Source organism: Trichoderma asperellum, chromosome 7, assembly GCF_020647865.1.
Source record: "Trichoderma asperellum chromosome 7, complete sequence".
In the NCBI taxonomy this organism is placed as follows: domain Eukaryota; kingdom Fungi; phylum Ascomycota; class Sordariomycetes; order Hypocreales; family Hypocreaceae; genus Trichoderma; species Trichoderma asperellum.
Window position 1 is genome coordinate 60,891 of NC_089421.1, and position 16,623 is coordinate 77,513.

Consider the following 16,623-nt stretch of genomic DNA (forward strand, 5'->3'; position numbering starts at 1 on the left):
AATAGCTTGCCTAATGCTAGTATTATAAAAAAAATATATATTTATAATAATAAAATATAATTATTTTTAATTTAATTTACTTAATAGGTTTAAACCTGGTTTATTAAATTTATTTTAGATAATAATATTATTAATAGTATTAAAATTAATATTAATATGTTAGCAAGTATTATTGCTTAAACTAGTGCTATTATTGATAGCTTTAAGACTTTTTGTACTAAAGATAAGTATTATAAGTAGACTTTAATTAATATTAGTGTACTTTAATTTCTTAGGGTTAAGGCAATCTACCTGTCGGCTTGCCACTATTAATGCTTTAGTTTAACATGTAATCCTCGAACTATCAAGCATGATACTGGAGTACCAAGGTACAATACTTTAAAACGTTAAGTACGAAGCTGAAGAGGCTGTTAGTCGGAGGCGTAACCCTTGACCTACGAGGTTTGAACTTTGTTCCACTTGTACGGCAAATTCTGTTTCTACATTCTCACAGAGCTGAATTATATATATCCTACTGTATAATGTAAAGTAATAACCGTCCTCAGCGCTATTGAAAACTAGAGTGCAACTAGACCGCATATTACCTAGTGAGACGTTCTGCGTCGGGTGTAATAGCATGCTAATGTAATATAGAATCTGCGTTATATAAGGCAGAGGGCTAGAACATAACTAAAGTCTACATGGGGCGAAAATTTCAGCTGGCCACAATACGCTCTTGACTGGGGTAAATCTAATCGGGTGGCGCCGCACGGCCCGGCGAACTCCTTTGAGATGCATCTTGCGCAAATCACACCCTCTTTCAGACTTCAGCGATAGTTCATGCAATAGTTTCAATGTGCACTTCTCTCACCAATCCTATTCCCTCTCGCTCGTTGATTGGTCAGACGATCAGAAGAGGACGGCATTCCGAGCGCTTATACGGAGTACTGTCAGCCACTTGCGCCAGGCTGATCTGTTACCCAATTCTGTAGGCTAGTACATCTGCAGAAGTCTACTAACTGCTAGGCTGTAGTTAGTATAGTGGCTTGCCGATTACATCCGTGGCTGGCTGATACTCTGCGCGCATTGGGTAACTCTCTTCCAAAAAGGCAATGTGACGCCGGATATGAACTGACTGAGCGGAATTTGAAGGTAAATGTAATATCTGGAGGCCGAGGTTGACTGTTATTGGGAAGCTGTACTTGAGGTCCCGGAGAACGGGTGATTTTGGGCAGTTAGTGGCAATGCATGGCTGTATACTATCACGTTCCAGGTCAAATCCATGCAACAATGGTGATCATCCCGGCGTTTCATGAGGTCCAGAACCATCAACCCACAATGACTACCATATCTAGAGGGAAGGACTAAGATAAATAGCGGCGATTGTCCTTGCTCAACGAGAGACGGAATCTTCAAGAAACTTCTTTTCTAATCAACAAAAAAATCTTTAATCCAGCTATATCAATCTTTGCAAACATGGGGAATGCTATCAGCGCCTTAATCGCCCCTAATGAAGCAGCCGATGAGAATGAGAGGAAGAAGAAGGAGCAGCTGGAGCTGATGATGAAGCTCGCAGACGCACGTCTCGATACATTCCAAGGAGAATTGGAGAAGATGTTCTTGGACCGTGAGTCGGCGATGAAGACAGGTGTCCCGGGAAAGAGAGCATTGAGATTCGAGCGTCACGTCGCTGTTGACGCTGAAAGCACTGTACATACTTTCCCCTACCGTTTTCGAGTTTCTCTATATGTATTCGTTAGCTAATCTTGCAATCTATCCTAGCCCGGGAAAGGCGTTGAGGATGCCGTCGACGCCTTCTTTGGTGCTTCCGAGACCGGAACCAAGGGTGTCCTCGATGGTTTCAAGTCTGTGGTCAAGACAGGCCTTTCTGCAATTCTCGGCGATGCATCCGCCGGTGAAAGCTACGATAAAAAGTTCTTCGTTTGCATGAAGCAGTATGTTTAACCCTCTTCGATTTAGTTGCAAGCTACAGAAATGTTAAAAAATATTTACCCAGCAATGCTATTATTCGTGTCGATATGTATACATATAAGTATACCTTTGGAAGCAAGGGAGTAGTCGACGTGCACAAGAACATCTTGGCCTATATTCTATGCATCTCTGTTGTCGACCATAGAGATGTAACCCTCGATGAGCTCATCTACCTTGCTTCAGAATTCGCTGGCGACGGCGACGTTGGGCCGGGGTCTGGATTTGCGCAATACTTAGAGATGATTATGAAGACATGGAATGCTCTCAGGGCTATTGATCCTCTGCCTGTTAGTGGCAGACCAGCTCTGGAATATCCTGTGAACTTGCAGCTGCCTGTTAGGAATGCTCCTCAGATGTAATATTTACACTTTTACCTTTGTTTTTCCTCAGGCAATTATCTTTTTTCCTTTACATTACATTTTTAAGTGCAAACTTATTAATATAATTTTTATTCAAAACCTTTTTGAGGTTATTTTGTACAGTCAGAATCTTGCCTTAAGTATACCTACAAACTGCTTATATTAAGTTTTTAATTCTAAGTTTTATAAACATAAGTAAGTTTAAGGTATTTATATTTTAATATATTATTACTTTATTAATAACCAACTATTAAATCTTTTATTTAATAAATATAATAAATAATGTTATGTAATAAATTATTAACTAGATTTAGCTTGCTTACTACAAAGTCGCGAGAAATTTGGTGTATGTGTGTGTTACTGTTCCTGTAGGCATGGGAACCATCAATCAGAAAAATCACCACGCACTTATCAGTTTATTAGCACAAATCATTCATGATTATTTGTCTGTCTAGTGGTATATTGCATCATTCAACTTTAAGCCACATACATTACAAGGAGCGGAGGAATCTTTTAGTCATTGGTAGATGGAAAATCTGACTCTCGAATGCCGCATATATTTGTATATCATATCCACGCTAGCACTGATATCTCAATTTTCTTCCTAACAATAAACGCAGTTCTCTTAATAGCTTCCAAAACCCTGTGAGTCTTCACGTCTGAATCAAAGGTTGCAAATCTGCTTGTATCGCTCTGGGCAAAAGCATTATACATTGACGCAACTTTGACTACGATTGAAGGCACTTTTTCAGCTACAGGGATCCGAAATTCTTGGAAATCAACAGCGATTATAGGCTGATCACCATCCCGAAACCGAATTTCTGGCCCCTGATCATGCAAAGTCCACGCAGCTGGAGCAGTAACCATGATCTCACCTTGTGTACCGGAAATGTACCACTGGATATCCTTTTCATCAGCAGAACTCTTTGGGCTGTGGAAAGACATCGAGAATACCGTTCCACGGTCGCTAATGCCTTGTAGGAGTATATGATCGGGCGAGGATTTTGGATACTTGGGGTCGGTGATTTTATCCCCTTCGCCCGTGATTTGAACTGTTTTGTACTGTGTTTTCAAAATCGACTGATGGTGTACGATGTCTCCCATAACATACATGAAACTATCAAGAACTGATCAAGTCAGTACGGAGTAGAGTTCATAAGGATTCGGAAGTGGTACTAACAATGCCAGAAGTGAATATAAAACTTATTCCCGCCGCTAGACATATCCAGATAATACTTCATGTTCTCCGGCCACTTATCCATCGATCGACGGACGGAGCTTGCCACCGCAGACAAGTTGACAATGCGGCCAATTTTTCCACTTGAGATAATTTCCTTCAATTTTAAAATCATTGGAGATGTTCTCTTCTGAACTCCAACGCAAGTCTGCACCCCGGCAAATCTTGCAAGCTCAGCAAGCTGCTCAATCTCGGAAGGGTTGGCAGTTAATGGTTATTCGATAAAGCCCTTCTTCCGCTGAAGAAGTGCCGGGTTGGCTAGTTTAAAGTGCTTCTGCACATGAAGTGACACAACAATAAGGTCCACATTAGTATCATTTGCAATATCTGTTGCGCTTCCATATGCTTTAGTTGATGGAGGCAGCCTATGAGCTGCTATAGACCGTTGTGCGGACTTGACAGTAGAATTCGCGAGCGCCACAATTTTATATTCGGGTGACTGTATCAGGGCTGGCAGATGCGTAGATGCGGCCCAGGAACCCGGGCCTGAAAATCCATCCGTGGTGGAGAGGCCCATAAGGCCAACTCTGATAGGTGCCATTGTATATATTCCGTCGCTTAAACCTTGAGCTGGCAAGCGTTGTAACTCTCTCTATTCGAAAAAAGGCCATTAATCATATAAGGCTTTTTTTTAACAGTAACCAAGGGATTACACTATATGCCCCACCGTCTTGCCCAACTACTCCATGGCGTTCCATAGGCGCGTAAGCCATCTCGGATGAACCTTTAAGCCAATTTTCTCTATGTATCAGCCAAAAGGCACTAGAATATTTTATAGTATTATGAGCACATAATGTAAGGCACTTTTTATGACTACCTTGAGTGCTGAACTTAATGCCCGTTTTGGGTGAATAGATATGCAGTGCGACGTTAGCGAGAAAGACATAGAAATGCTTCGGAACAGCGCTCGCGGCTCAGTGGCAGATTTCAATACTCCACAAAAACCAATATTAATTACGTTCACATCGTGAGGGAACATAATGTCATTCAAGTACCTGATTAAGACTTCTGGAGTCGCTTCTAACTTATTAGCAATAGGAACTGCAATGCGTATCAACCCACTCTCCCGCTTTACAGAGCAATGTGGCAATAGCCTCATTCTTACCTTAGAGTGTGTAAAGAGAAGTGTGATAAGTGCTTCAAAGCTCCGAAGTGTCCCATTCAACTTAACAAGTGAAATGATAGTGTCTACAATAAGCAGCAGCAGAGTATGAGGGCCCACAGTCCTACCCACATAAAATGCGTTTTGCTGACTTGCTCTTAATTGCAGTAATCGAATCTATTGGAGGTTCAGCTATCCTGGACTTCTATAATAACGAAATCAACGAATAGAGTATAATGTGGGTAAGATATAATTTAATTTCACGGCAGAACTGTTCCTCGTATTCGGATAACAATAGTACGTTAAAATCAGGCAGAAGCATGTCACTACTTATACTACCAGTCTGCATGGGACCGAATCTTGAAGCGGCAGAAGCTCCGAGGCTGATTATGCTTGTTTTGTATATTTCCTGGGCTAAGAATAGCTACTAGTCAGTCAGCATTGTGCCTAGAGGATCAGCTGCAAGTGGGGCGCACGCCTAGGCTGCGAAATTTCACGTTGCAGTCTGTTGCATTCACATCACTCTTAAAGTTGGGAGGCTTCTCTGTTTTTTATTGCTTCTAACGTCTGAAACATGCCTGTAACAAGAGCTGCTGCGAACGGGAACACCTCTACAGCAAAGAAGGCTTACCGAACCTCAAAGGGGGCCCCAAAGCCATCACGCGAACGCAAAGCCAAAGTTACCAAAAAAGCCAGCCCCAAGAAAGCAAATAAAGGGGAAAACGATAAAAATACAAGGCCCCATCTGAGCATTGGGTCCAAGGTCCCATTATGTGATAACTTCGGAGGAGAACTATACCTCCATGATGGGACCGAAACGTCATTGAAACAGCTTGTGGATAAGAGTCGTAATGGGGTCATTGTTTATGTATTTCCGAAGCGTTGGGATGGTGATGGTATGAGTCAAGCAACCCAAGTATTTGTCTCATACTCTGCATTAACTTTGCCGGTAGCATACGACATGTACAGCGAATTCAATCACGCTCAATTGGACTGGGAGCCGGCAGAAATGGACACGATAGGCATCTCACCAGATTCGGTACCATCAACTGCTGCGTTTGTGAAAGAGAAAGACATATCGTTGCCTCTTGCCAGCAATCCCAGTGCATCTTTGATTAAAGCAATGTCGATTACTTCGTCTAAGGGGAAAATGACGCAAGGAGCTTTTATTATTTCGAAAACAGGACTTCTTTTAGCACGTACGATGGGAAAGCAAGATAAGATTATGGATGATTTAGACAAGATTATATTTACACTGATTGAAGGAAAAAGACAAGAGATAGCATAATTTAGGTCTCAAAACTATTGACCCTAATTGTATACTGTATATTTTCAATACAACCATTTGAACATTATGTTAGAAAATTTATATATAAAACATATTCGTTTGCTTAACGTCGATTAATCGCGAGTCGCTGCCTGATAGACAGCTCCAAAACTTTCATGTCTTTTCGCGGGTCGCTTTCCTCCCATCCAAATGAACAATAATTTACTATCATGCCGATACACTCCAATATTTCCGAACTACATATTCTTGATAGCGTTACTTTAAGCACGGACCTCAACGTGGAAGTTCTCAGCGAGATAGACTCAGGAGATGATACACAGTCTGGTGTATAAGAGGCTAAAAACAAAGCTCAGGGCAATCATCGAGCGAAGTTGACTCAGATTGCTAGGATTGAGATATAGAGCCTGTATAGCGTCAACTAGCAAGGCGGCACCCCTGCCTGTACCATCTATAAGTAAGGGCTTGACTCGATCAACCTTGAGCTTATTAAGCAGTAGATAATAGACATGGCGCCATTAATGCTTATAATCATCAGAGGTTTGTGTGTTGACGGGAGAATTTTCGTAGATGCGCGGCCCAGCCCATAACTGCAGAGTACCCCAGTCATTACCAAGAATATCCAAGAAAATAAATGGGTGGGCGATACTTACTGGCTGGTGGCATTGCTGCCAGAAAGAGGGCCCAGTGCTTGGATGTCATAATCTAGGAAAAGACGCTTCCGCCATGACAAGGGGAAACTATGCATGGAATTACCCGAGGCTTGACCAAGTTGCTCGACCCACAGGACCTGGTTTTGGTAAGTTGGAGTGCGCTTGTCGTAGTCATTGCACATTATTCGCAATACAGCTAGTCTCCAGGCTACTCTCCCCCGCAGTCACAATGGACGAAGCTCATGAAGTGCACGAGGTACGACGTGTGTCTCCATTCGATCCTTCAAATCCATCTTGATCCCAGGTAGCAACATGGCCACAGCCGTTCTTGGACGAATGTGATAAGAGACAGTAAGATGAAAATGTTAATTACCATCGCTGCTATATAGGAAAATATCGATGGCGTAAGATAATTGCGGAAAATTCTCGAGAACTGAGCTGATGCTGAACCTCCGTGGAGGGGCGCTCCAAGACTTCATTCTATGGAATTAAATAATACCCACGAAGGTTCACCGCGCAACAGCTTCACGCATAGCATAACACCCACATAGTATATATATATTATCTAGGGAAGCAAAATTAGGGCTGCCGCGAACTGGTTATCCCTGCAGCAAGCATCGTACTAGTTGCCTAATAGAGTACATGACCCGCACACAGCTGGTCTTCGTGGTCGCTAAGTCTAAGTCTGACCACCGCTTACGCTAGATTGAAAATTTGAAATGCAAGTAATCCTAGACTCAATCTTTACTGCTGTACTATATGCATTTCCTGTGTTCACTGTAATTGTGACACATATGTATCTAAATATAGGGTTGGCTTGTACGAAAAACCGGCGAATGAAAGTTCATGGCTTGAGGTGGGGGTTACATAATATCCAACTCTGAAAACCAAAAAAAATAGCGGAGCCTACTATAAGGTTAATATGCAAGATTTGGCTACACTATCCTGTAAAGGAGTTTGGCGTGACGGGAGAAATCGAGTGCATGCTGGGAAGGTTGTTGTTACTTCGGGATAACCTACAGAAAGTGACACCGCTAGATATGTCCCTTACCATATTTCGCGCCACGGTCAAATCGTTGGCGTTGGCTTAGGCATTTTTTAAATCATACATCTTAACGTAGAGAACTACGGAATACGGACCTTGTATAAGAGTAAAGCGCGCTTGAGGAATAAGCGTATTTCCCCAACACAGAGCGTATTCCTGCACATGCACACTCTGGGCGTATTAACACAGACTCTGAGCGTATTCCAAGTTTTGCAAGGCCTAGGACCCTTGTAATAATATGTAGTTAGGATATTCGGCACAATTACCCACTGCAAGTTAGGTATGCTATTGGGGATTGCTGTTGTTAAGGTCTAGATGTAACAGTACAATGAGAAACAGATATAACAGGGGAATACGCAAGTAGCCGCCTTAGGTATCTTATATGCATCCTAGTCTAGCTAATAAGCTAGAGAATATTGCTTATATTAAAATGGTGCCTTTTGAAACTTATTATTATACTTATATAAGATTCACTAAAGCTATTCTAGGTTCTCCTGAAAAGTATAAAAAGGCTAGAGAACTGCCTTGATTAATTCTTTCTTTATATCTCTACAATACAATTTTATATCTATATTGTTTTATCTACTCCTTTACTGGCACTTACCTTTGCCTCTGTTTGGGACACTACCAAAGTTATATCAAGATGCGGTAAGTTTTGTCACTTAATAGACAATATTCCAAGCTAATATATAACAGCTTCACTGTAGCTAATGTCGCTTTACTTGCTTATACTGGCGTCAGTATGGCCAATATATGCACCATTGTTGGCTATACTTGGGAAGACCAGGACGTCTTCAGCGGTATCCCCGGCGAAGTCTATGGCGATGAGGGCTTCGAGCTCTACTACCAAGGAGGTGTCCATATTTCCGGTGGAGTCTTCAGCAGGGATGGCAGCGCCTTCAACTCGGTAGCGAAGCACACAATCGACCAACATTATCTTCATACTGCCGAGTCTATTATTGTGAGTTTAATTAGATTCGTCCACATACGATATAGTATTTACAAAGAAATAGTGGACACCTCGATTGAATGGCATTGCTATGGTAGGATGCCATGTTTCTTATGAAGGAAAAGACTACGAAGGATATCTTCACGGGCCGTTTAGCCCTTGTGGTAGCACTAGTCTTGGCTACTCTTGCTCGTACTGCAATGTCGACTTCGAATGCGAAGGCAATCTTCCGGCCCCTAACTAGATTTCCAACAGCTGTACACCTACTTAGAGAGTGCTAGATATACTAGCTTTATATATTGGATTAAATTGAGCTGGACTATACGCTGTTCATCTATGCTTATCCTTGCCCTGATAGTTATATTATATATTATGCAAGAATAAAGAAATACAGCAGAACTCTTTGATAGATGTTATGCAGTATACATAATCACTCTGGCAGTCTAGCACTTATGTATCTACTACGGCTGGTATCACGTCGCGAACCTACCAGTAACAGTATCTCCGCATCTCAAGTCCACAGTGGCGGCATCCTGCACTCCATCTACAACCGAGACTGTGACACCAGCAACGTGCCGCTCTAATTGCAGAGATTGAGCGCCACCGTTGACGGGGGCAGCCGTGGCAAGAATGCTTGAAGCAATCATAATGGCAGAGAAAAGTCTTAGGGTTAAATACCTTGGACTTTGTGAACATGGAATTCGATGGTATTGTTTTTATTTGCATTCTGTGATGGATGAGATATTGTTGAGACAGTTGCAGAGGCCAGAAGGACGGAAGAGCTTGGCCTTAAATAAACATGGCAAGCTGGGTGACAGTCCCGAGCTAACTGTGTATACGGTCTAACTAATGCCTGAGCCCAAACTCTGTTCACAGTTCTTCAGGCGGTATCATTGGCATTTTAAGGACTCAATCGTAGAGGATACATCTCGAGTTTGGTCAATGAATCGAAAGGATTGGTTGGTCACTGTCTAGTGACATGGCCGTCATCAGCGCGCGCTTTGGAAGGGGTGGGAATAGACCCAAGCTGCATGGCGACTAGTGCCGCCGTACGATAGAACATCGACGTGGATGTAATGCCTGAATGTTTAATTGAGTGGCCTCGACAGATAGTGGCATGGTCAGAACCGCAGTTGCAGTAAAGGTGGCTGTAGGTTGTGGCTCCTATTCATGGCCGCCAATTGCTCAGCATCTACAACCGAGATAGAGTTAGACTGAATAACGCCCAATGCTTGCAGCACAATACGTATCTGAATTATACTAACTTGATTCTGGCAAGACTGTTGGCGATGCAGTTCACGATGTAATTGGTAACTGAATGCAGTTACTCCCTCTGGCTCTCGGCCAAGTCCTCTCATACGAGGAAACCTCAGTGGGGGTACACACAAAATTGTAGACTACGGCCAAAGAAGAGGAACCAACGACCAACTTACAATGTCATTATTTAATTTGGATAAAGCCAGCCCGCAAGGGTATTTTATCCGATGCAACGGGACACAATCGACAACCAACGGCTAATAGTGTGACACGCTTAGTGCACGCATACCGGTGCTGCCTGTATCCCCAAAGCCCTCTTATTTTCTGTCACCGGAGCACCTCAATTTTACTCTATCAACTATCACCCTTCATTTAACCTCTTATTCTCTCTTCCCCACTGCCAACTCTTTTCCAGAGGTCACTTCTCCCAAGTCCTTCAAAGCACGGGAAATATAGTCGTCAACCTTACCATAGCGCACGCTAAGCACATTCCGCAATGAAGCCTGTTTCCCTCCTCGTTCCTTTGTTGGTTGACATAGCGACGTGTGCAGCCGCCCACATTCCCAACATTGAGCATGATACACCCGCCAATGTCCCTCATGCTCGGCAGGAGGCAACTCAGACCAATCCCGGCACCATTCTCTCTCCGGTACCGTCCATGCCAGGTTTGTGGTGAGCAAGCCCCTCGTGTTCTTCCCACTGTGCTTATGACAAAACTTCCGCTACGTATCTAGCCTTGCTTGATGTTAACACGGAATTTCAATGTTTAGTCTGTTTCCCTGCCCACCAGCTGGGACATGTGCCTGTACCTACCATCTTCCCGAGCAGAGGTGTACGGAAACGGGCTGTGAGATAGTTGGGCCCGAGTACTTGAGAACATAGGGTTCGATATTCTGTAGGAGGAGGAAGGTTTGGGGAGGTGCCAGTAAATTTATAGGAATATTAAGTTTATTTGTTAGGAGAATGATTATTTATGCTAGTGAATGGCAAAAGCAAAAAAAAGGCATGAGAATAGTTCTTACCCTACTGTTACGACCCGACTCTTATGGTCGCAACAATGGGCCTACAGGGTAGGCGCGGTCGGATTAACTATAATCCGATGAACCAATCAGAAATGGATCGAGAACTCATTCATTGATCCAGCTCAAGATCGATAAGCATTATATCAATCCCTAGAAGGATCGATAGTTATTCTTTTAATTCTGTCTAGACCAACTGAATATATAAGTTTACTTCTTATGCTTATTTAAATAACTTAAATAGCCAGTTGTTAATACAGTTTTATATCTATAGATTAAAAAGCACTAGTAATTATTATTATAATATCGTTGCCTAATAGGTTTTTTAACCTATCCGCTAACATAAACCTAAAGAATTTATTTTAGGTTTATCCCTTAGGAATCTACCTTATATTAACTATCTAGTATATGGTTTATTATATGTTAATAACTTTTATTTAGACGGTTACTAGACCTATGGGCAATAATAAAAAATATAGCAGGCAACGGTTAATAAAAAACTACTTTTATAGATAAGGAAACTTATAAATAATATCTATTGCTTACTATAGAATAAGCAGCAATTAATCTACTCCTTATATAAATTAAAAAACTAGAAGATTAATTAAAGAATAAAAAAAAAGAAAAAGAAGAAATTATTAGGCTTAAATAACCTAATGACTTTAATAAAAATACTTTAAAAATAAATAAATTCTTTATTAAACTAGATATTTATTTTAGCTACTTTTTAATTAATTTAAGAGATAATAAAGACTAAGTCCTTTTTACAGCTAACTGCTTTATAGAAACTGCTGTTAAATAATTTAAGCCTATTTTAATAAACTATAATGCTATAAAGGAAGAACCCACTAAAATAAAAATTTAAATAAGTAAGATTTTTAATAATTATAAAACCTTTAAAGATTAATTAAAAAAATCCTTTAGAATTATAAATAAAGAACAGAAAGCAGAAAGAGAACTTAAGTTTTTATAATAAAAAGGGGCTTTATTTAAGTATACTATTACCTTTTTATGCCTGCTTACTAAAGTTAACTAAACTAAAGAAATAAAGAAAGAAGTCTATTATAATAGCATTAAATCTAAAGTTAAAGATAAGTTATTTAAGGAAAATTAAAGTAAAATTAAATTTATTAAATATATTTAAAAGGCTATTAATATTAATAATTGTAACTTTAAAAGAAATTAAAAATATAAACTAAAGAAATATAGCTATTAATTAACCTTTTAGCAGAAATTTTAATATTATATAAATTAAGGCAAGAAATAGGAAGAATATATTATAAAAGATAATAAAACCTAACTAGGATAAATAGACCTTAATACTATTAAAGCAATTAAATTTAAAGGAAAATGCTATTTCTATAGTAAGCTAGGCTATAAAGAAGTATACTGTTACTTTAAGAAGAAGTAAAAAGGAAATGGAAAAAGCCCTGAGTAAAATAATAAAGTTAATAAAGCCTAAATAAATACTATTACTAAATTACCTTATGCTAGCTTTAGCTAGACTGCCTGTTATAATAATATATACTTTATATATAGAAGTAATAAAGATAAATTAAAATACTACTTAAAGAAATTAAATAAAGCAAAACCTTAAAAAGAAGTTAAAATTAATATTTTAATTTCTTATAAACTGCTTAATAATAAAAATTTAGACTTTAATGTAGAATTAATCTATAAATACTGTAGATTTACTAATACTACTTATAAGTATAATAGAAAATAAGCTATAATTTAAAAGGAAAACTATAATTATAATAATTGCTATTTATAAAACCCTAACTATAAATACTAAAGATGCCTAGACTGTGGATCTAGGGAAGGATATTAATATAATTATAAAGATAAATAGCAATGAAATATAGAAGCTATATATAAACTTTTTGAGGAAGAAGATAGACTAGCTAAGGAGCACCTTAAAGAATAAGGAAAAGCATAATCCATAAGGGAATAAGAACTCTTAGATGAAGAAGCTACCTTTGGAAATGTATATAATAATAACGGCGATGGATGTTATTAATGCAGTTCCTAGAAACTATAACATAATGAAACCTGCCTAAAGTTTAATGGAAAAATATATAAATGCCTATGATGTTATTTATAGAATATAAACTACTGTTGTAAGAAACTACAGAGGTTAAATAAATCAGTCTCTTTTTATATATATTAATGTAACCTTTATTACTTTTAGGACCCTGATTATGACTGTAAAGGATGTAATATCTATAATTTAATAGATAAATAATATAACTGTATATATATCTTAGGAATATAGGCAGAAGAAGAAGAAAAATAAAAAGAAAGATAATAATATTTTAAGGAATATCTATTATAAAAGATAAGCTTAAAATAAGCATAAGAATAAATAAAGGCTACTAAACTAGACCTTAAAGATGCCTATATCTGCGTTTTAATTTATAATATTCTTAATGCTTTTAATAAAAATTATAGAAAACACTATTAGAAAGAATGTAATAATATATACTGCTAAATATATATGCTTAATAAATTAGTAAATTAGCAGGGTAAGTAACTAAAGAAAGTTAAAGTATAAAATTACTTTATAGATTATTTTTTAGACTATAATATATAATACTGTAAAAAATACTATAAAGAGAAACACTAGTTTTATTAAATAACTTAAAAACTTTTATAAAGAAACTATAACTTTAATAATTACTTTAATAAAGGATAAGGAAATAAAACCTTAATTAAAAAATATTACTAAATAATTAAAGAATAAAATAATTAAATTAAATACTAATAGTATAAGAAATATTAATTTAAAATATAGTAAAAAAGCCCTTTAAATATAATTACTATTAACTTAATTAAAATATTTAAAAAGAAGCTGGTAATTAATAAATATTTAAACCAGTAATTAATTAAAATTTATATAAACAGCGGTTTAGATTGTAACTTAATTACTAACAGCCTGGTAGACTGGCTTAAAATACTATATATTATTAAAAAGATATTATTAGTTATCTTTAGCATTATAAGCATAAATATAGGAATAACTATTACCTATAAAATTAATTATCTCTCTATAATAGTTACTAATTGAACTAAAGATATTAAGTTTAATATACTAGACCTATAAGACTACAATATTCTACTAGAATATCTATAGTTAGAAAAATATAACTTTATAATTAACTAGAAGATAAAAAAGATAACTTAAGAAGAAAATATCTCTCTAAAGTTATAACTAGGCTAAAAAGGGAGTAAAGAAAGTAAAGATATGCTTATAGACCTATAACTAAAACCTTCTGTATAATTAAAGAAAAAGAAATAAAATAAAAAGAATAAGGCTAAGAAAATAAAAATATATAAAAAAGTTAGATTTAACCTTAAAAAATTACTAATATTACTATAATATAACAATTAATAATAAAAAGCAAAAATTATATAAATTAATAAAATTATTACTAAATATTATATAAAACTAGCTAAATTTAATATAGTATTAGTAAAAGTAAAAAAATAAGCTAAAGTTAATAAAGATAAACCTTTAGCTAAAATACTATAACAATATTAAAAGTATAAGAAATTATATTAATAAGTATTTAAAGAAAAACTATTACTTTACTTAAAATAGGATTATAAGATTATTCTTAAAGATAGAACTTTACTAAAGCTCTATAAAATCTATAATTTTAATAAAACTAAGCTTAAAATGCTTAAAGAATAGCTATAAATGCAATTAAATAAAGAATATATTAAAATATTAAACTCTTCAGTAGGGTACTTTATTATCTTTATATTAAAGAAAAATAAAAAGCTTTATTTAGTTATTAACTATTAATAGCTTAATAAAATAATAGTTAAAAATAAAATGCCTTTATTATTAATTACTAAAATTAAAAAAAGGCTATAAGGCATAAACTGGTTTATAGCCCTGGATCTTACAGAAGTTTATAAACTTATAAAAATAAAAGAAGGATATAAATAAATAACTGCTTTTAAAATAAAATATAAATTATTTAAATATTTAATTATACTATAAGGACTTATAAATATATTAGCATTATTTTAAAAGAGAATTAACTTTATTTTAAAGAATACTTAAATAACTTTATAGTAGCTTATATTAATAATATTTTAATCTTTTTAAAGATATTAAAAGAATATAAGGAATATATCTATAAGGTATTATAGAAACTATAAGACGCTAAACTTCTTATTAACTTAAATAAATATTAATTTTATATATAATAAATTAAGTTCCTTAAATATATTATTATACTAAAAAAAGTTTAAATAAATTTAAATAAAGTTGCTGTTATTTAAGATTAAGAACTTCTAGAAATCTATAAGGGATTATAAAGTTTCTTAAGACTCGCTAATTATTATTAAAGATTTATTTAAGAATACAGTAAAATTGCAAAATCATTAACTAATGCTATTTAACTTAAGGAAGATAAGAAGGGTAAGAAAAAATAAAAAAATAGGAAATTATCCTAGATTAATAAAATGAAATTAGTATTTTAAGAGCTTAAGGATGCTGTTATAAGCAAACCTATATTTACTATATATAACCTAAATAAGCCTATTAAAATAGAAACAGATGCTTTTAACTTTGCCTTAGAAGGAACCTTAGGATAATAAAATAAAAAAAGAAGACTTAAACCAATAGCTTTTTTCTTTAAAAAACTATATAGTCTAAAACTAAGATACTTTATTTATAATAAAGAATTTTTAATAATTATTAAAGTATTTAAGAAATAGCAATATTATTGCTTAAGAAATAAATATAAAATTAAGGTCTATATTAATTACTAAAATATATTTTACTTTATAACTATATAATAACTTTCTATATAATAAACTTATTATTTTAAGTTTTTAATAAACTTTAACTATAAGATTATTTACTATAAAGGAATAAAAAATAGAAGAGCTAATGCTTTAAGTTAAAAAGAAGAATATTTTAAAGAAATTCCTGAATTTAAAGTATAAATCCTATATAAGAATAATTAAGGGAATTATAAATAAATTAAAATTAATACTTTATTTATTATAGAAAAATATAATCCTATCCTTAATAAAATTAAAAATTAAATTAAAGATTAGTAATTAAAATAGTTCCTTAAGGAAATAATTATAATTAATAAACTCTTAAGATAGAGTAAATAAATCTAAGTACTAGAAGAATTATAAATAAAAGCAATACAGGATGTTTATTATAGTATAATTATAGCAGTATATTAAGGTATATAAATTACTTATAACTATATATTATGCTACTACTGCTTTAAAGGATTTAAATAAAAAGTTAAAGAAGTTATTAAGAAATGTAATATATATAAGAAAATAAAAGATAAATAATATTAGCTATATAGGAAATTATAACTAATTTTAATTCTTAAATAAAATTAGCATACTATTACATTTAACTATATTATTAATTTATTAAGGTTAAAAGAACTGTTAATTAATATAATTTATAACAGCATCTTTATAGTAGTAAATAAGCTCTTTAAGCAAGTTTATTTTTTACTATATAAGAAATCCTATACTGCAAAAGATTTAGTATACTTTTATATATAATATATCTTTATAGAATATAGATTACTAGTGGAAATTATATTAAATAAAGGGAATACCTTTGCTTTTAAATTTTAGCAAGAACTTATGGCTAAACTTAAAACTTATTATAAGCTGAGCACTGTATATTACTTATAGATAGATGGCCAGACGGAAAGAATAAATTAGGTTATTGAAGTATATTTATAATGCTATA

The 16,623-nt window shown here is 34.9% G+C and overlaps 7 protein-coding genes across 7 annotated transcripts; 4 read left to right on the plus strand and 3 right to left on the minus strand.

Moving 5' to 3' along the window:
• Positions 1–1,391: 1,391 nt before the first annotated feature.
• Positions 1,392–2,367, plus strand: TrAFT101_010776 (uncharacterized protein). The gene is made up of 3 exons (XM_024902207.2): positions 1,392–1,689; positions 1,762–1,934; positions 1,997–2,367. Exons 1-3 carry the CDS (start codon positions 1,456–1,458, stop codon positions 2,328–2,330), a joined length of 741 nt encoding a protein of 246 aa, XP_024754391.1. The 5' UTR covers positions 1,392–1,455; the 3' UTR covers positions 2,331–2,367.
• Positions 2,368–2,897: 530 nt separating this feature from the next.
• On the minus strand, positions 2,898–3,682 carry TrAFT101_010777 (uncharacterized protein; the record flags this gene model as incomplete). The annotated part of the gene is made up of 2 exons (XM_024906217.2): positions 2,898–3,457; positions 3,511–3,682. The coding sequence occupies 2 exons, from the start codon at positions 3,680–3,682 to the stop codon at positions 2,898–2,900; spliced, it is 732 nt and encodes a 243-aa protein (XP_024756720.2).
• A 99-nt stretch (positions 3,683–3,781) lies between these two features.
• TrAFT101_010778 (uncharacterized protein) lies at positions 3,782–4,108 on the minus strand (the record flags this gene model as incomplete). Its single annotated transcript, XM_066129063.1, has 1 exon — positions 3,782–4,108. The coding sequence occupies one exon, from the start codon at positions 4,106–4,108 to the stop codon at positions 3,782–3,784; it is 327 nt and encodes a 108-aa protein (XP_065985193.1).
• A 1,097-nt stretch (positions 4,109–5,205) lies between these two features.
• Positions 5,206–6,011, plus strand: TrAFT101_010779 (uncharacterized protein). The gene is made up of 2 exons (XM_024910750.2): positions 5,206–5,565; positions 5,623–6,011. Exons 1-2 carry the CDS (start codon positions 5,244–5,246, stop codon positions 5,955–5,957), a joined length of 657 nt encoding a protein of 218 aa, XP_024756721.1. The 5' UTR covers positions 5,206–5,243; the 3' UTR covers positions 5,958–6,011.
• Positions 6,012–6,058: 47 nt separating this feature from the next.
• TrAFT101_010780 (uncharacterized protein) lies at positions 6,059–6,789 on the minus strand (the record flags this gene model as incomplete). The annotated part of the gene is made up of 2 exons (XM_066129064.1): positions 6,059–6,544; positions 6,608–6,789. 2 exons carry the CDS (start codon positions 6,787–6,789, stop codon positions 6,406–6,408), a joined length of 321 nt encoding a protein of 106 aa, XP_065985194.1. The 3' UTR covers positions 6,059–6,405.
• A 1,605-nt stretch (positions 6,790–8,394) lies between these two features.
• TrAFT101_010781 (uncharacterized protein) lies at positions 8,395–8,845 on the plus strand (the record flags this gene model as incomplete). The annotated part of the gene is made up of 2 exons (XM_024906984.2): positions 8,395–8,613; positions 8,666–8,845. 2 exons carry the CDS (start codon positions 8,395–8,397, stop codon positions 8,843–8,845), a joined length of 399 nt encoding a protein of 132 aa, XP_024756722.2.
• Positions 8,846–10,193: 1,348 nt separating this feature from the next.
• TrAFT101_010782 (uncharacterized protein) lies at positions 10,194–10,876 on the plus strand. Its single transcript, XM_024910751.2, has 2 exons — positions 10,194–10,530; positions 10,629–10,876. Exons 1-2 carry the CDS (start codon positions 10,355–10,357, stop codon positions 10,738–10,740), a joined length of 288 nt encoding a protein of 95 aa, XP_024756723.1. The 5' UTR covers positions 10,194–10,354; the 3' UTR covers positions 10,741–10,876.
• Positions 10,877–16,623: the final 5,747 nt, after the last annotated feature.